Source organism: Microcaecilia unicolor, chromosome 11, assembly GCF_901765095.1.
Source record: "Microcaecilia unicolor chromosome 11, aMicUni1.1, whole genome shotgun sequence".
NCBI lineage: Eukaryota > Metazoa > Chordata > Amphibia > Gymnophiona > Siphonopidae > Microcaecilia > Microcaecilia unicolor.
In genome coordinates, this window is record NC_044041.1 from 162660712 (window position 1) to 162679437 (window position 18726).

General features: G+C 43.2%; 2 protein-coding genes across 5 annotated transcripts; one reads left to right on the forward strand and one right to left on the reverse strand.

Moving 5' to 3' along the window:
• Positions 1 to 1072: 1072 nt before the first annotated feature.
• Positions 1073 to 6544, reverse strand: FANCF (FA complementation group F). Of its 2 annotated transcripts, none has more exons than XM_030219016.1 (2): positions 6452 to 6544; positions 1073 to 3321 (listed from the first exon to the last, which is right to left on the reverse strand). In XM_030219016.1, exon 2 carries the CDS (start codon positions 3255 to 3257, stop codon positions 2232 to 2234), a length of 1026 nt encoding a protein of 341 aa, XP_030074876.1. In that variant the 5' UTR covers positions 3258 to 3321; positions 6452 to 6544; the 3' UTR covers positions 1073 to 2231. The 2 variants fall into 2 exon arrangements, with proteins under 2 accessions (XP_030074876.1, XP_030074877.1); XM_030219017.1 differs by lacking the exon at positions 6452 to 6544 and adding an exon at positions 5960 to 6001.
• Positions 6545 to 6668: 124 nt separating this feature from the next.
• Positions 6669 to 18179, forward strand: LOC115480689 (THAP domain-containing protein 5-like). 3 transcript variants are annotated; one of them, XM_030219528.1, is made up of 4 exons: positions 6669 to 6887; positions 7128 to 7320; positions 9776 to 10931; positions 17539 to 17626. In XM_030219528.1, exons 1-3 carry the CDS (start codon positions 6793 to 6795, stop codon positions 10928 to 10930), a joined length of 1443 nt encoding a protein of 480 aa, XP_030075388.1. In that variant the 5' UTR covers positions 6669 to 6792; the 3' UTR covers position 10931; positions 17539 to 17626. The 3 variants fall into 3 exon arrangements, with proteins under 3 accessions (XP_030075388.1, XP_030075386.1, XP_030075387.1); XM_030219526.1 differs by having other exon boundaries at positions 6670 to 6887; positions 9776 to 10921; positions 17539 to 18179; XM_030219527.1 differs by lacking the exon at positions 6669 to 6887 and adding an exon at positions 6894 to 7007 and having other exon boundaries at positions 9776 to 10921; positions 17539 to 18179.
• Positions 18180 to 18726: the final 547 nt, after the last annotated feature.

The following is an 18726-nucleotide window of genomic DNA, read 5'->3' on the forward strand; positions in this document are numbered from 1 at the left end:
TGTGTGTACTTCAAGCCAGGAGCTTGCTGTAGTATAATCAGAAGTTAGATGTTAGACTTTCAGGGAACAGTGACCCTGAGACCTCTAGTTTCTCAGTCTGCTTTGTGGTCCCACTCATGACCTCAGCATACCAATGAAACGTACTTTTTAAAACAGAATCTATCATTAAAAAAATATCAACCAAATTTTCAAGGAATATATATCTAAAGTTTAAAAGGCTGAGGGGAATTCTGTACTTATTGGGCTAGATTCTATATATGGCGCCTAAAAGAGCAGGTGTGGTTTATAGAATAGCACTTACACCCAGGAATCCTATTTGCATCAACTGAAACATGATGTAAATGTACATGCTAAAATAAGGCGCATATCCCCCGCATTCTGTAACAATGCATGTAAATGCTAGGAACAGCCCTGTTTCGCCCATGACCCTCCCATTTCTGTAACCTTTTAGGGTTATCAATAGAAATCAAACAAAATAAAACATGGAAAAGAAAATAAGATGATACCTTTTTTATTGGACATAACTTAATACATTTCTTGATTGGCTTTCGAAGGTTGCCCTTCTTCGTCAGATCGGAAATAAGCAAATGTGCTAGCTGACAGTGTATATAAGTGAAAACATTCAAGCATTACTATGATAGTGTGACAGGGTGGGAGGATAGGGGTGGGTCGAAGGTATGCATGGGGACATCAAAGCATATCATTGATATTCTAACAGGATGGGTGTGGATAGGTGAGGGGTGGGGTGATCAACAGAGACATACAGCTTTATGGTTTATAATGGGCTAGGAACCCCAGGTCCTTGTTAAGTCCTTTCTGTTGGGTGTTAAAATATTCAATCATTCTATTGATAACCTTAAGAGTGGACTAACACGGCTACCACACTCCTGTACCCTTTTAAAAACTGTGCATAAAATCTAGGTGCAGTAAGTTCCTATTATATCTAATTAGTGCCAATAATTGCCGGCACTCTAGCTTGTTATTCAATTAAATTGCACTTGCAAATTGGGTGAGCATGCAATTTTTGGCAACTTGGAGATCCAAGTTGCCAAAAATTGCATGCTCACCCAATTCTGTGCTGCACAGAATTCTGCACTTGCTGTGTAGAATTCTGTACAGAAACTGCCATCAGCTGCTCTCCTCTATCTCCCTCCCCCTCTCTCACAAATATTGCATGGCAAAAGGAGGAGGAACTGAATGGCCACCCATCGGGCCACTTCCTCTGCTGGATTTGATCAGACTGTTCATTTGAACTGTGGGTTCTACTGAGTTCTATGCCGTTATTCACTTCCTCCTTTCTTGAAACACAAACTCTGCAGGGAAGGGGGAGAGAGACTGAGGAGAGCAGATAATAGCTGGGTGTGTGCTCTGGGGAAGGGGGGGGGGGCAGAGAAAGGCGAGTTTGTACCATGGTATTGGGAGGGGACGACAAAGCTGAGAATCTACCATGGGTATGTGAGAGGTGGCAAGAAAGCTGAGTGTGCCATGGGGATGAGGGCAGAGCAAGACGACTATGCAACTGGGGGTGGTGGTGGGAGAGAATCGAACTTGAAGATGTGCATGGAGGAGGATAGTGAAGAGACTCAATGATAGCTGAGGAGGGGAGGATAAAGAATGAGAGGTTGGGGTGTGTGTCTGGGGGGAGAGAGAATGAGAGGAGTGGGTACTGCATATAGGAGAAGACTTTTGGAAGCAGACAGAATCTGGGGTCTTGCTGGGAGTTAGAGAGAAAGAGAGTTATAGTTGAATTGAGAGAGGAGACGCAGGAAGGAATTCCAGGCATTATGATTGGTGAATTCTGTGCAAAAGCACTACAAATAAACTACACAGAATTTCAAAATATTGTGTGGATTTAAAACTTTTTTGTGCACACTTCCCTCAAGAGTACTATATGGAGCTTATTCTATAACAGAAAGTAGGAGCTGACTTTTCTTTACAGAATACTAGAATAACTCTGGACATACGTGCCATAGAGCTGGTATAAATACTTGTACCTAGTTTTGAAAGATATGCGCATAGCTTACAGTATTCTATAAGTTATGTATGTGAGTTTTGCCCATGTGAACAATCATTATACAAGATATGCGCACATTTACAGAATAATGCATAGCTGGATTTTTGGCATTTACACACATATGTGCATGCACATGCCAGTATTCTAATCATTTATGTGTATATTTGCTGCATAAATGGCAGTTGTATATTTAAGTACAAAATAAGCTCTCATAATATCAGCCTGAATCTGCACCATCACCACTTAAGCTTCCTTTTATTACAAGTAATAAATCTGTCCATATACTGATGCCACATACATTAAAGTTTCCATCTTGAGCTATCAAGTTCTTCAAAGTAGATTGTGTAGCTTCTCTGAGGGTTTGGGGCCCTTTAAGCAGCCAACTGAAGTGATCTTGCAGTTTTTCCCAGGCGCGTTCAAACGTATTGCTGCGCCAGCACCCATTCACAGTGTCATACTCCATGCTCTGTCCCCATTTTGTCAAGAAGCTTAAGTAGGCAGCTTCAAGCTTAGAATTCCTGGCCGCCAGCTTAGCAAGCAGCTCACAATGCAGACTACTGCAAAAGCTTTCAAACAGAACCACGTCTTCTACCAACCACTGTTCTAAAAGTTTGGAAATATTAGTATCAATGTCATCTATAGCCAGGACTGTTGATACAAGTTGGAAGACGCATGGTCTAGGAATGCGAGACAAAACTTCATTCACTCTGTCCAACTGCTCTTCCTGGCTCAGATGTTTTGTTCTGCTCTCCAAATATTTAATAAGACTGTGTGCCTGTGTTAGCAGCAAGGGCTCAAACAAGGAGTTAGGGAGTATGCTGGTGATAGAAAGTAATACCTGTGAAGCAGCTTTTAGACGAATTATACGGCTAATACAGTTTACCATAGGTTTGGACCCATCTTTCAGCTCTGAGAGAAGAAATTCATACAGCACCTTGGGCAATGCTGGGTTCTGTAAGAGAAAAGCATACAAGATCTCCTCACAGAAGCCCAAGTCTTCAAAGGATACGAAGCGGTAATTTTCCATGGATGTCTTCAACTCTTTGTTTATTACACAGAGTCTGTCTTCCAGTGCTGTTCTGATGAGACCATGTGTCTGGAAGCGCTGATGAATATGTTGAAAGTAGGAACACCATTGGAATGCTCGCTGGACAGTCAGATGATCCCAATCCTTCACACTGTCACTCTGGGACACAGCCAAGACCTCTACAAACCTTTCCAAGTTTTCCAAAATTGCCTCCATTCTCCCTCTTTATCTCCACATGCTGACTGATTGCAGTACTGAGTTGTGCATTAATAAATTTCACCTAAAGAAAACAAGAAATGGTGAAAATGAAAAGTGAAAAAAAAAAGCACCTAAGAAAAAGATCTAGGTATTATCAAGAAATCTTCTGCCCTGTGGGTGGAAATGGCCAAAAAAGCAAACATAATGCTAGGAATTATTAGAAAATGAATAGAAAATAATATAAAGACTATTATAATACTTCTCTATCGCTCCATGGTGTGACCACACCTTGAGTACTGCGTACAATTCTGGTTGCCGTATCTCAAAAAAAATATATATAACAGAATTAGAAAAGGTTCAAAGAAAGGTGGCTAAAATGATTAAGAGGATGGAACTCCTCTCATATGAGGAAAGGCTTAGGAGGTTAGGGCTCTACAGCTTGGAAAAGAGATGGCTGAGGGAGGATATGCTAGAAGTCTACAAAATCCCAAGTGATGAAGAAGTCTGCAATTGAGAAAAACATGGAGGAAGCTACTGCTTGTCACTGAGATAGGTAGCATGGAATCTTGCTACTTTTTGGGATTGTGGTACTTGTGACCTGGATTGGCTACTGCTGGAAATAGGATACTGGGCTAGATGCACCATCAGTCTGACCCAATATGGCTATTCTTACATTCAAGAAAATACAAGATAAACAGAGAATTATTTAATGTAAATAAATGACAAATCAAAAATGAATTGCAGTCTATGGCATTGTACCAGGACAAACTCAGCAGACCATATGGACCTTCAGGTCCTTACCTGTTATCAAATGTGTTTCTATGAAAAGTACGTGGGAAAGGGTAGAAAATGAAGAAGAAACTGGTAGGATGGGCACATAACAAGAAACGAGACGAGGTAGGTTGGAGGGGAGCCAGGAAGTAACATACAAGAGGGGAAGAATGACAAAAATGAAAATGAGAGAAGGAAAAGAGTTGAGGGATACTAATGCATCACATCACCTACACCCTTTACTAAAATCCTAGATGTGTCATGTATAAAATTCATCTGAATGTCCTTTTTTCTTTGTATACAGTCTGGAAGACAAGCTAACTGTGTGTGGTGTACTTGCTAGGCAATGAGTAGAACAATTTATTAGCATAACAGGCCTCCTTCATATAAACAGAACATCAGGCCACAAAGAGGCAATTTTTAAAGTACCCACAGTTCTTGTGGCAGAATGCAAAGTAAATAGGGTAATGAATGCAGAGGATTTCAAAATGAAACCCTGCATACAGTCATTAGACTGTGTTCTGAACCTGCACCTCTTTCAAAGTGTTATTTTCTGCAGGGTTGACATCTGTTTCCTCTTGGAAATCTCTATGAAAACCATCTCTTATGAACATAAATAACTTTTTCAAAAATAACCTTTAAACAGACTAAACTTTAAACTATTAACCATTTAAATAATAAGAGAAGATGAAGAGCAGCAATACTATTTTGCCAGCAGACAGCCAAATGTAGGAAGTCACCATGATGTCAATGGACCCAGACTGAAGCTTGGAATGTGTGAACAGGAATTGCCAAATTCAGCCCAGCCCATTTTACTCTGGCCTGTTCATGCAGCAGAGATAGCTACATTAAAAAAAAATTTATATCTTTGTTGTGACATTACTAATATTACCTTAGAATCACAACTTAAAACAAGCTGTCAGTCACATCTTTAAAGTTAAAATACAATAACATACCACAAACTCACAACAAAAACCCTATAAGCTTCCTCCCTTCCCCTGCCCAACACTAACCACTGCAACTCTTTCCCCATCCTGAAATCCTAAACCCAAAACTCTACCCCACATCTGCAACCACATTTTATAAAATGGCTAGAAACTAAACATTAAGATTTTACTCCCTATTTAATATTAAACATCCCTACTTGTTTTACATAGCTCATGTATCACCTTGCTGGGCCTCTTTTGGTCCTGAGACAGCTCTAAACTAGTGGAACTCAATCAGTTCTTATGCCCCTTCCAGTCTGGTGTTTCATATCCCTAATGTAGTGTTTCCCAACTAGTACTCCTTCAGACCTGATCAAAGCTATCATGGATGCTGAGGTCCAGCCCAGAACATGTTTCAAATAGCTTTTATTTTGGCCAAGGCCTCTCCCATGCCCACACTATCTGCTCCATGGTGGTCGCTATTTCATTCATGGATATGTGCTTTGGGCTTGAAATGATTGGAAAACTCTACCTTAATACATGAGAAAAAAATGTACATACTGTATGTTGGCGATCTGATACTTACATATATCTTTTCAACCTGTTTACATATACAATGTATGTAATTTTGTAAACCACTCTGAACTTGAGGTTTAGTCTGTGAAGCCAGTATAAATTTATGTTAAATTAATTATATATCATGCAATTCACTAGCTGGTGGAGGGTCAGCTTGAGCATCATTATTCTGGTCCAGTGTTTCTCAAGCTGTTTCTGGAGCTCCTCCCCATCTAGTCGTTTATTTTTTAAAGGATATACATAATGAATATGCATGAAAGAGATTAATCTCTCTTATGTATTACTCTAAACCATAGGTTCTTAGAGATGGTCACAGATCAGCTTTTTGGTTAACTGCAATGAATATTAATCACATATTTGTATATGCATGATTTAAGAATTGATTTTCATTGGTTACTATGGAAACAAGCCCTCCAGACCTGAATTGGGGTTACCCCCTCCACTTACCTCCAGGACACACTGGACAGAAGATTTCTTGATGACACCTAGATCTTTTTCTTGGGTGCTGACTTTTTTTTTCACTTTCAAATAATCACCACTTGTTGTTTTCTTTAGGTGAGAAGTGCATTAATGACAATTCTGTACTGCAATCAAACATGATCCCCCCCTTTTTTTTCGTTTTGTTTAAACACCCAGATTTTCTCTGCCAAATTTGTTTTTAAACATGTTTTACCACTGTCATGTTAGGCGTAGTTGGGTTTACAATACCAAGATTTTCACTCATGAGCTTTCGTTTTCAGACTGGTCATTTTAGAGGCAATTCTAGAAAACCTTTTCTGAATGTAAAGCCTGTTTTATGGGAATGGATCTGAGGCTACCTCCAGCACAACCCGCAGGTTATGAAGGACACAGACGAGGCCCTAGAAGCGTCCGTTAGATCTCCCTCTGTACCCCTTCTTAGAACCCACAAAAGGAGCAGCAACTGAGCAAAAATCCTACCCTGCAGTCTTCATTCACTTTCGAACGGACCCGCGCTCCAGCAGCAACTTCCTAACCAATGAACTGATTCCAAACGTAAACCTATTGCCCGGGTCCATCGCGGAGCGGAAAGTCGCAGCACGTGACCCAATCCACACCAATGGGCCGAAAAGAATTGTTGTGCGTGCCCCTCCTACAGGAAGTCGTTTTATCCAAGGAGGTCCGTTCGTCATTATGTTAAGCATCTTTCGTCCTGTGCTCTCCTCTCACGTGACGAGGGTGCGCGCTGCGGTTGTTGGGTTACTTGGCGACTTCGGAAGTAGCTGTGTGGCGGAGGGTTGGTTGGTGGTGTCATTTGTAAAATGCCCAAGTACTGCAAGGCCCCACATTGTATAAGTACCACTGGGAAGCGGCAGCAGGAAGCGAACGGGCAAAGAAAACGACGCAGTTTTTACAAGTGAGTACTATTCACTGAATAACCGTGTGGTGGGGGCAACGGTGACGACAATGACAACGACCGCCTCCGAGGAAAGAATGGGGAGCGACGAGGGAAAGGGACGTGCAGAAGAGGGGAGGAGTAGGTTATATCTAACTTATTTTGTTTTAATCAGCCTTGAATAGTGCTGTTTACTGGTTAATACATGAGCTGCTTACCATGTGTTTTTTTCCCCTTTTTTTAAAATTAATTTTGGGGTAGGTTCCCATTGCACGACAAAGAGAGACTACAGCAATGGCTCACTAACATGAAGCGAGAACATTGGATGCCTTCCAAGTATCAACATCTGTGCAGCGATCACTTCACCCCCTCCTGCTTTGAATGGAGGTGGGGGGTTCGCTACTTAAAGGCTGACGCAGTCCCAACTGTGTTTACCTTCCTGGATAGCGAACTGGTGAGTGTCATGACTGCTGGTTATATGACTCATTCGTTCCTTAATTTTTTTTTCCCTTTGCCTCTCCTATTAGGGTGACTGTCCCCGGACAAGCCTGTAAAAGACGCACCCCCTTTCTTTTCCTCCTGTACTCAGACGTTTATCAAATATCTGATAAACCAAACTCAATAAAGCATCAAATGCACCAAAATAGCATTTACATAATACAGTGAAAACCGTGCAGACAAGAAATATGGCGTTTCTAACAGTTTATGCTACTCCGTTACCATGAGCAAATGAAGGAAGGAGCACAGCACAGAACGGTTTTCAACAGTTTGAAGAAAGCTCCTCATTTGGCATTCAATGTTTGTGTTTGCTTGCTTTGGAGGGGGGAGGCATAACATAACTAGTAGCACAAAGGAAGACCTAAAATGCTTGTTACTCTCCAGTACCATGCTTGTTTATTATTCTTTTTTTCTTTCTCGTTTCCCTTTCTTTTATCTCATAGTTCTCTCCCATTCCTTTATTTCCTCTTCTACACCATCAGTTTTCCATCATGGGGTCTTTCTTCTACTCAATGACTCTTCCCCACACCTTCCTCTCTATTCACTTATCTAGGGTTCTCACCTCTTCAGTCATAAGTTTCTCCCCGCCTCCCTATCAACGTGGGTTCTCTCTCATCTCCTGTCCTCTGTTTTTTGCTGTTCTCCCTCCAGGCAACTCTTTTCCCTCAGCTCATAGTAACATAGTAGATGACGGCAGAAAAAGACCTGCACGGTCCATCCAGTCTGCCCAAGATAAACTCATGTGTATACCTTACCTTGATTTGTATCTGTCTTTCTCAGGGCACAGACCGTATAAGTCTGCCCAGCAGTTTTTCCTGCCTCCCAACCACCTGTCCCGCCTTCCATCACCGGCTCTGGCACAGACCGTATAAAAGTCTGCCCTCCCCTATCCTCGCCTCCCAATCACCAACCCCTCTTCCCCCCACCTGCTCTGCCACCCAATTGTAGCTGAGCTTCTGAGGATCCATTCCTTCTGCACAGGATTCCTTTATGCACATCCCATGCATGTTTGAATTCTGTTACTGTTTTCATCGCCACCACCTCCCGCGGGAAGGCATTCCAAGCATCCACCACCCTCTCCGTGAAAAAATACTTACTCGTTACGCTCTCGTGTATTTCTTCTTTAGGTTGTTCCCACATCTAAAAGGTTTCCTCACCAGTTGACTCCTTGCCTTCCCCTGGGATAGTCTGTGTGATTTGGGTTCCTTCTCCAATCCACTCAGCATTTTGATCTGCCTGCTTCCCCACCTCCAAACCACCCAACCAAAGGTGGTTAGCAAGGAAATGTATGCATAGCAATAGAGGGGGCTGTTGTATAGGAAATGTGTATTCTTAAACATCATTCTTCTTCCACCCATGTAGGGAGGGGAAATAGGTATGGGGGGGAGAGAGTTTGAAATCATTGGAGGTGTTTTAGCCATGCTGCTCTTGTCTTTGGTAGAGAAGGTATTGTATTTCCACTGTCACGCCTGCTTCTATGGCTGGGGTGGCAGGAGATAGAGGGGTCACATCTCCATCATTGGAGTAGTAACTGCTGCTGAAGCACATTGACACTGCAGTGTAGATACTAATTCTAAGTTGTTGCCACACCATGCAGTTGCACAGTTTGATTATTCCATGTAGTGAATGTGATGCAATTTGTGACCTCATAGCCAAAGGAATTGGTCTGATCTAGTGTGTGTGAAGCTAATTGTGACTCTTGGCTCATAACAAGATTGCCTGAGGTCAGGGAAGCAGCTTAAATTCTTGAAACACAACCTTGATGGTCTTGTTTGAGATCATACAGGGCAGGTGTTATTGATTGTCCCACTTATTTTTGAAATAGAGATGATATGAAGGTTTACAAGAGACAGGGAGATCTTTCTCAGCTGGTATAGTCTAACAAAGTAGTGACATAATTCAAACATAGCTGGAACAGACAGAAGGTGTTAGGTAGGGATGGGTGTTTTGTGGCGATACAGTAGGCAGGGGGCAACTGGATGCACTAGAGGTAATTTTTATAATGTCATTTTTGTGCATAGATAGCCTCTTAGAAATTACCAATCAGTGTAAAAGTATGTGTGATGACATGATGGGGCATACTTTGTCATTAAGACTATGCAAGTGTGGAGTTTGGGTGGAGCATTTGCAAGTACACACTTAGATTATGAAATGTTAATTTTTGTGTATCCTAATGAGGTCATTTGAGCAGGTGCAAGTCTGTGCCTGCAAGGGTGGTGACATTTCTACCCGTTATACTAGTATTTTATAGATGCATAGGTGCTCTTTTTACAAATAAGCATAGACACCTACTTGTCCTCTTAAACCAGATGTTCTGTTGTAAAAGTATCCATCCTGAGTGCTAAGCAGCTCTTCTACTCTATGGACAGATGGAAAGATTATTTTTTAACATATATCATGCTTTTCTTTAGCAGAATATAAAAGATGGCACTAAAACAAAACCTGACACCCAGAACACGAAGCTCATCAATGAGAAGGACATCAGCCATGTTCTAATAGGACCCCAGCCAGAAACTGTTCACACTACATCAGAGACCAGCCCACCTGGGTCTGTAGCATTAACCATTGATCCTGGTCTTCCATCTGCACCAGTTTACATACAGGCAAAGCCACCCTGGCTAAGTGACTCGGATGCCACCAGGATTTCTTCTTCCATAGCTGGCAGTGTGAATCTGGTGCCTGTAATGCAGATTGTTGAACCATTGCAAGATTCCTCGTTATTCCTGGCTACAGAGCCTGATAGTGTGGCAGCTGCAGAGACTGCCAGGATAACAGATGAGCCCATTTCTGATGCAGCTGCAGAGAAGCAAGCCTGCTTTCCAGTAATGCTGTTTCATAGTACAGTGGTTCCAGGTGTGGCAGAAGCACAAGATACGATTCCAGCAGCAGTATCCTTCCCTTGTGAGCGTAACAATATAGTTGAACGCACTGGATGCACAGCATCTTTGATTCCAGCAAATCTCCCTGTTTTGACAGCTGTGTTTAAACAGGGTGATGTTTCGGAGCCTGGTGCACTTGTTATTGAAAATGTTTCAATTGAGCCCTTTGTAGATACGGACCCAGCAGCTGTTGTGTCTGTTCCAGCCTCACCCACTCAGATGGTAGCATATTTTGAAACTGTTCCAACAGCCACCATGGTGTCGTCCTACCACACTGCGTCCTTGACTCCTTCTACCATGCCACCAGAGACCGTCTTATCATCTGCTCTCACAGTTCCAATTGTGTCCACGTTGCCCATCGTGTCCAGTCATGCTGCTGCCACCACCACTACCATACCGCCTGAACCTCTGGTTGTAGCAGCAGAAGAGTCAGAAATGGATTCTGACAAGACTCTGCAGGATTCTTTGGAAGAACAACCAGAGGATCACAGATACAACAGGAACAACATGACCACTGAGCAGCTGCTGTCCGTAGTCATGAGCTTGCAGAAGAAAGTAAAAGTTCTGCAGCAGCGGCATCGCCGGCATTGCTCTAAGCTGGAAACTATGGAGGGCATTGTGGAGCAGCTGAGGAAGGAGAACTTGGTTTCAGAGGAGAAGCTGAAGCTTTTGGAGATGGTAGGTTGATGTATGTGATTAGAATTTTTATACATTTTTGTGTACTGAAACTTACATGCCATATGGATCCTGGTGAAAACTGGATTTATTTGCAGGTTGTATGATACATTGATCTAGTGCAGGGGTTCTCATTCTGAATTTTGGGACACACCCAGACAGTCAGGTTTTCAGGATATCCACAATGAATGTTGCCTGAGATAAAATTTGCATACAAACAGTTAAGCTCTGGAACTCTTTACCGGAGGAGGTGGTAACAGCGGTTAGCATATCTGGGTTTAAAAAAAGTTTGGACAAATTCCTAGAGGAAAAGTCCATAGTCTGCTATTGAGACAGACAGACATGGGCAACTGCTTGGCCTGGGATTTGTAGTATGGAGTGTTGCCACGATTTGGGTTTCTGCCAGGTACTTGTCTCACCGCCACCTGAAACTAAACATGACCAAAACCAAGCTTCTCCTCTTCCCCCTAAACCTGCCTCTCCTCTCCCCCCGTTCTCTATTTTGGTAGATAACACTCTCATCCTCCCTGTCCCGTCTGTGCGCAACCTTGGAGTCATCTTTGACTCCGCTCTCTCCTCTGCTCATATTCAGCAGATTGCCAAAACCTGTAGTTTCTTTCTCTATAATATTAACAAAATTCGCCCTTTCCTCTCCGAGGACGCTACCAAAACCCTTACCCACACCCTTATCACCTCTCGCCTAGGCTACTGCAATTTGCTTCTCGCTGGTCTCCCACTCAGCCATCTATCTCCTCTTCAATCTGTCCAAAACTCTGCTACGCGTCTTATATTCCGCCAGAGTCGCTATACTCACGTTAGCCCTCTCCTCAAGTCGCTTCACTGGCTTCCTATCCGCTTCCACATACGGTTCAAACTTCTCCTTTTGACCTACAAGTGCATCCACTCCGCAGCTCCTCAGTACCTTTCCGCTCAAATCTCTCCCAACACTCCTCCCCTATGCCTGGAATAGACTCCCTGAGCTAGTACGTCAGGCTCAGTCTCTGGCTGTCTTCAAGTCTAGGCTTAAAGCCCACCTCTTTTGCTACTGCTTTCGACTCCTAACCATGACTCTCTTACTCAACAACCTCACTTATCACCATTGCAATTTCCCCACCCCAGCTGTCTGTTCATCTGTCCAATTTAGATTGTAAGCTCTGTTGAGCAGGGACTGTCTTTTAATGTTAATTTGTACAGCGCTGCGTAAGTCTAGTAGCGCTATAGAAATGTTTAATAGTAGTAGTAGGCTTGGCTACTGTTTGGGAAAACAGGATACTGGGCTAGATGGACCATTGGACTGACCCAATATGGCTAGTCTGACTCAGTATGGCTACTCTTTTATGTTCTTATGTTGTGGGTATCCTGACAACATTTGTGTGAACTACCTTGATTGTATGCAAATTTTATCGTGTGTATACATATCCTGAAAACCTGACTGGCTAGGTGTTTTCTTGAGGACTGGGTTGAGAACTACCTTGCTAAACTATTTAATTTTTATTTAATTCCAGAAAGACTAGGAGTCCAAGCTTATGTGCATGTTTTTTCTAATTGGTGTGGGAGGGAAGATTCTCAAAGGAAATAGTTACTAAGGGAGAGAAAGGGGCAGGGTCAAAGTCCTGCTGCATCTTACCTCCTTTGCAATGGGAGCGTGGAAGGGACAATCCCAGTGAAATCCTATTCCATCATACTGATTCTTAGGGCTGAGAAAAAAAATCCTTCACCTGGTAACTGGGAGTGAAGCAGAAGCGATGGGCTGGGTAGAGCCGCAGTAGCACTTGCTGTGCTGCAGAAGAAGAGGAAAGTGGAGATGACAGGCTAGAGGAGAACAAAAAGATAAAGCAAGAGTAAAAGTCCTATAAACTTTGGCTGGTGACCTTTTTTTGTTTCTCAAAAAATTTCATGCCTGCCCTTCTTTCCTTATGACAAGCTCATGGATGAATGCCCAACCTTCCTCCTAGCATGCCACTCTTTAAGTGCTCACATGCATTTTCAAAACTCGTATGTTGGCAAGATTAGTATGGCTAGTCCTGAGTTACAAAAACTATTCAAAATGGAGCAGTGCTGGGAGAGGAGGCATTAAGCATGTGTCTGGATTTGCTGGCCTCCTTTTGTAGACCTCAGCTGATCTGACTTCCCTTTGTGTTGTGACTAAGGCAGTGCTACTCAACCACCTGGAGCTATACTTGTACATGAGGTCAGAGAGAGGGTTAAATATCATCTCAGCTAGGGTAGGAGTGGATAAACATGTCCCGCTGCAGTATGTGCAACCCGAGTCAATCCTTGTGTGTGTGAGTGAGACTAACAAGTTAGTTACTACTTCCATTAAAAGCTTGGTTGAAGAGCCAAGCTTTCACCTGCTTCCTGAAGTAAAGATTGTCTTGTGTTAAGCGGAGCCTTTCAGGCAATGCATTTCAGAGTGTGGGGGCTACTCCAGAGAAGGCTCGCTTGTGGGTATCGCATCGTGTAATGTCTTTTGGAGATGGTGTAGTTAGTGAAAGTCCTTGGCAGGACCTTAGTGTCCTTGGTGGTGTGTGGAGGCTCATCCTATTCTTCAGATATTCGGGGCCTTTTCCTTTTAGGGCCTTGAAGATCAGACATAGTGTTTTAAATTTAGCCCTGTATTGTACTGGTAGCCAATGAAGTTTTTGCAAAAATGGTGTGATGTGGTCACGTCGCTTGCAACCTTCTATGAGTCTTGCTGCTGCATTCTGAATCAACTGGAGCTGGTGCAGGCCCTTTGTAGTCAGACCATTGTATAGTGCATTGCAGTAATCCAGTCTTGATGTTGCCGTGGCATGCACAACTGGGATAAGATTTACCTTCTCGATGTAAGGAGAGAGGCAGTGTAGCTGTCGCAAATAGAGAAGCAGCTCTTGAAGGATGCTTGGATTTGGGGGAATCAGAGTAAGTGTTGAATCTAACTGTATTCCAAGGTTCCCGACTTGTGATTTGAGGGGGAGTTCATACTTCCCAAAAGGGATTTTGATGTCAGGTATGTATCCACTTGTGTTAGGGACCCAGAGGAGCTCGGTTTTACTTGGGTTCAGGCAAAGTTTGTTGTGTTTAGCCCATTCTTGAATTGATGTTAGACAAGTAATCAAGTTTATTCAAGGCTGTAGGTAAGTCAGGTTCACATCATCCGCATAGATGTAGAACTGAGTGTCCATTGACTGAGTCAGCTCAGCTAGTGGCTTCAGGTAGATATTGAACAGAATAGGTGACAGTATCGATCCTTGTGGTACCCTGCAGGTCAGTGTCCATGCTGGTGATGAGTTGCTGCCAAACATTATGGATTGTTGCCTGTCTGATAGGATCTGAACCAGGCAAGTACTGTTCCATTGATACCTGTCTCTTGTCAGTTGTGCTAGCAAGATATCATGATCCAGTGTCAAAAGCTGCTGAGAAATCTAGCAGTACTAACATCGAGGCGAATCCCTTGTCTCGGTTTCTGTGAAGATCCGTCTAGCAGGGATACGAGGACCGTTTCTGTTCCATAACCAGGTCTGAATCCAGAATGGCATGGATCTAGCCAGTTACTCTTTTCTAGCCATTCATTAAGTTGAACATAAGACTGTTTGTTCTATGAGTTTCCCTAGAAACGGGATGTTGGATACTGGCCTGTAACTTTCAAGTTTGTCCTGGACAAGGTGGTTTTTCTTCAGCAGAGGGCGAACCACTGCCCTTTTTAATGCTGTTGGTAGTTGCCCATTAGAAAGAGAGGTGTTCACAATTTTTGTTGTGCCTTCTTTAAGGCCCATACTTGCCTACTGCACTGTCTTTGGGCAGGGATCGAGGGAGCAGGTAGTTGGTCGAAGGTCTCTTAGGATTTTGTCAAGTCTCTCCTCTGTCATTAGGTTAAGTGTTCCATCTGTCTGTGTTAGGAGAGGGCGAGTTTGTGCACCCCTGGTTGACTGGTTGGACACTGGGTGGGATTGCCTGCAAATCCTGGTGGAGACTTTTAATTTTGTTGGCAAAGTATGCAGCAAAATTATTGCAGTTCAGTTTAGACTGGGCAGGCTGGTTTTGTTGTGGGGGTTGCAGTAGGCTGTTTAGTTTACTGAACAGCTGCTTGGTTGAATTGGCAGCCTGTGCAATGCATGAGAAATAGTTTTTTGATTGCTGTTGAGGCTTGGTGGTACTTTGCCATGTGCTTCCTGCAGTTTAGCCTGTCTTCATCCAGGTGAGATTTCCGCCATCTCCTTTCCAGTTTTCGTCCTTCACGTTTAAGGACCCGAAATTCTGGAGAAAACCAAGGTGAGCGTTTGTGAGTGGGGCATAAGACCTTTTTTAGTGGTGCTGTTTTCTCTTGGATAAGTGTGTATTCCAGATGTCAACTTGTTCTTGCATTGTCTTTTCATCTACATGTGGATAGTCCAAGGCCTCTAGGAAATTCTCAGCAGTTTGCTTTTTTTTAATCTCTGATCTCCTTCCAAACTTTGGGAGGTGCCATTTGTTTCAGGTGGTCACTTAGGGAGAATTTAATTAGAAAATGGTCTGACCATGATAGGGGTGTTATTTCAATACTGTTATCCCAGAATTCTGGAATATCCACCCTTTGTAGAATACCAGGTCTAGTATGTGACCCTTTTCGTGGGTTGGAGAATTGATCTCCTGTGTAAATCCTAGCGCTGTCATTGTGTCCAGAAAGGCAGCTGTGGTGGTATCTGGGGTTTTGATGTGTAGATTGAAGTCTCCCATGATCACCAGCCTAGGGTAATTCAGGGTCACTTGAGTAGTCAGGTCTAGGAGTTCTTGCACAGATAATGTGTTGTTACGAGGTGCTCTGTATTACATGAGCAGACAGATTGGCTTCTCCTCTTCAAGTTGGATTAAAAGAGATTCTGATCCATGTAGCTGGGGGATGGATATTCTGTGCAGTTTGTGTCCCAAATCATGACTGCTACCTCTCCACCCAGTCTTCTTTGTCTTGGTTGATGTTGGATGTTGAAACCTGTTGGGCATAGTTCAGCCAGTGATAAACCCCCACTTTCATCTAGCCAGGTTTCAATTATTCCTAGGATGTCAAGATGCTGTTCATTTATGGCATCGTGGATCACCGAGGATTTCTTTGCAGCTGATCTGGCATTCACCAGTCCTATAGTTCCCAAGGGTGGTCTGGAGGTAGCTTTGGTGTGACAGTATGGTGATCTTTTAAGTACTATTATGTAGGTGTTTGACCTTTTGCACTTTTGCCTTCTCTTTGGTTTGTGAGGGTTATGGTTTCCTCTCCCATACACCACTGGGATGCTTGCATGACACATTTTTGTGTCGGAAGCTAGTTAGGCAAAATTTCACTGGGTGGCGCCGCAATCCACTCTTTAATAGGGTGTACTCCAAAGAGTAGATGTGATAGGGTGTATTCCAAAGAGTGGATTGCGGCGCCACCCAGTGAAATTTTGCCTAACTAGCTTCTGACACTGAGCGTTTTTTTTGTTTTTTGCTGCGCCTCTCCTTTGGAATTACATGCCCCTGGCACTCTGTGCTGAGCAATCACTGAAGTCGTTTTAAAATCAGCTGACTTGCCTTTTTACTCTGGCTTTTAACCCTGCTTGAGAGTTATTGCGCCAAGCTGCTGAGCCCTTCCTTTTACCCTCTCCCCATTCCATGATTCTCCTTACCTCCACTGAAACCTCCCCTCAGCCTATTCCCCCTTATAGAATGCCACTTGTACGTATGAGTTTTTCTATAAAAAAAAAAAACCTGGACATTTGCGACACAACGTAACCAAAGATCGTAACGGACATATACTATCTCTTCCTTTCCCTAACGATGTCCTCCCCAACTGTGTTTACCATACATGTATCTCACGCTACCATAATTTCACTTTATTACTCACACCTTGTATTTGTTCACACTGGAATCGGTCAACGCCGATTACGGTACCATGTAAGCTGCAAAGAGGTGGGAAAATGTGGGATATAAATGCAACTAATACTAATAGTAATAATAATAAAGTAGTTCTTGTCTCTGTTTTGTTTTTGTAATTTTAGATTGTAAACCGCCTTGGTTTGCCAATGGAAGAAGTGAAATGAACAAAGTCTAAAGCTTAGATGTTCTTAGCCAGTACTGTTGGATCATTATCATTTACCCCTTGATTCTATATGGCACCTAAAATTGTCCACCCAGATTTGTGTGCACATCTTGCTAAGCACTATTCTATAAAGGTCCGCATGCAAATCGTACAACTGAAAAGGGCCATGCGAGGGGCATGCATGGGCCAGGGGCATTCACTAAGGATGCATGCAGTATTACTGAATACAGGTGATCTGTGCCTAAATTACATGCCAGGATTTACACCAGATTTCAGTTGCTGTAAATCTGTGCGCCCAAAAGTTGAGCGCTGATCCCAGTGATACATACTATTCTATAAACTGCGCACAAGTCAGAACACCGTTTTATAGAATAACACTGTGTGGATTTTTTGCAGTGTCCAAATTTGGGTCCTTAATGTTCATAAATCATTTGGTGGTTAGTATAAAAAGAAAAGAACATATTGTAGTAAGTGAGCATTAATTTCAAATGGGACACTAGTCAGAACAGGAGCTGGAAGGTTTAAATATTTGATGACAAACAGTTTATAGCACAGTCTGATGTGGTATGACTTCTGTTCTTCCTCGTTTCAGGCCTGTCTGCAGTCTAGTACAGTGGTACCAGATTGTGGTAGCACAGTTGCCATCATTTGCCAGGAAGATGCTGGAGCTTTGGTCTGTACTGTCCCAAAGCACTTGGGGGAGAGCAGTGAAACCATTCTTCACCTGGAAGAAGAGTCATACAGCCATCTGGAAATGCACTGAATGAAAACGAACTAGGAAAGAGCAGATCTACTTTATCATTAGGCCTGGATGGCTCAGGGATACAGAGCTCATCACCTCTAGAAATAGCTCAGGGAAATGTTGTAGTGACACTGTATAAAGCCGCTGTATTTATAAAGACTGTTTGGATATATTGAATACCGTTTGCAAACTTACTGCCTGTGCTTTATCTGTTCTGTTGAAGGATAGTGCCTGTGTGTGTGGCAAGCTTGCACTGCTGCTGCTTGTGCTATATAACGGGTCCGTGGAGGGGTAGGTGTGTGTGTGTTGTTGCTGTCTTGGGTGGGTGGGGTTGTTGGTGTGGAAGCTTGCACTGCTGCTGCCTGGGTTGTACCTGGTGTGTGGTGATGTCTGAAAGCTAGAAAATTCAGCTATTAATTGCCATAGATACATCTGTGTTCAGGGACCAGCTTGCTTTTGTTACTGATTAAATATTTTTAAATGAACTATAAGCATTTTGTCTGTTTTCCATATGTTATCAATTTTTTTAGTATAACGTATTTCTACCAGTACACTTGCAGGCTTATTTTTGAAAGAGAAGGGCGCCCATCTTCCAACACAAATCGGGAGATGGGCGTCCTTCTCTCAGGGGCGCCCAAATCGGCATAATCAAAAGCCGATTTTGGGCGTCCTCAACTGCTTCCCGTCGCGGGGATGACCAAAGTTCACGGGGGTGTGTTGGCACCATAGCGAAGGCGGGACTGGGGCATGATTAAGAGATGGGCGTCCTCGGCCAATAATGGAAAAAAGAAGGGTGTCCGTGACGAGCACTTGGCTGACTTGGTCCATTTTTTTTTTCTTTCGACCAAGCCGTGAAAAGGTGCCTGAACTGACCAGATGACCACCGGAGGGTATCGGGGATGACCTCCCCTTACTCCCCCCAGTGGTCACCAACCCCCTCCCACCCTAAAAAAAAAAAAGCTTTATTTGTTTTGCCAGCCTCAAATGTCATACCCAGCTCCATGACAGCAGTATGCAGGTCCCTGGAGCAATTTTAGT

What these genes read in the sequence shown, in the direction of transcription:
- FANCF (XM_030219016.1), bottom strand. Translation starts at nt 3,257, where the DNA reads ATGGAGGCAATTTTGGAAAACTTGGAAAGGTTTGTAGAGGTCTTGGCT.
- LOC115480689 (XM_030219526.1), top strand. Translation starts at nt 6,793, where the DNA reads ATGCCCAAGTACTGCAAGGCCCCACATTGTATAAGTACCACTGGGAAG. An exon ending in AAACGACGCAGTTTTTACAA is followed by an intron (nt 6,888 to 7,127) that starts GTGAGTACTATT and finishes ATTTTGGGGTAG; the next exon opens with GTTCCCATTGCACGACAAAG. An exon ending in CCTTCCTGGATAGCGAACTG is followed by an intron (nt 7,321 to 9,775) that starts GTGAGTGTCATG and finishes GCTTTTCTTTAG; the next exon opens with CAGAATATAAAAGATGGCAC.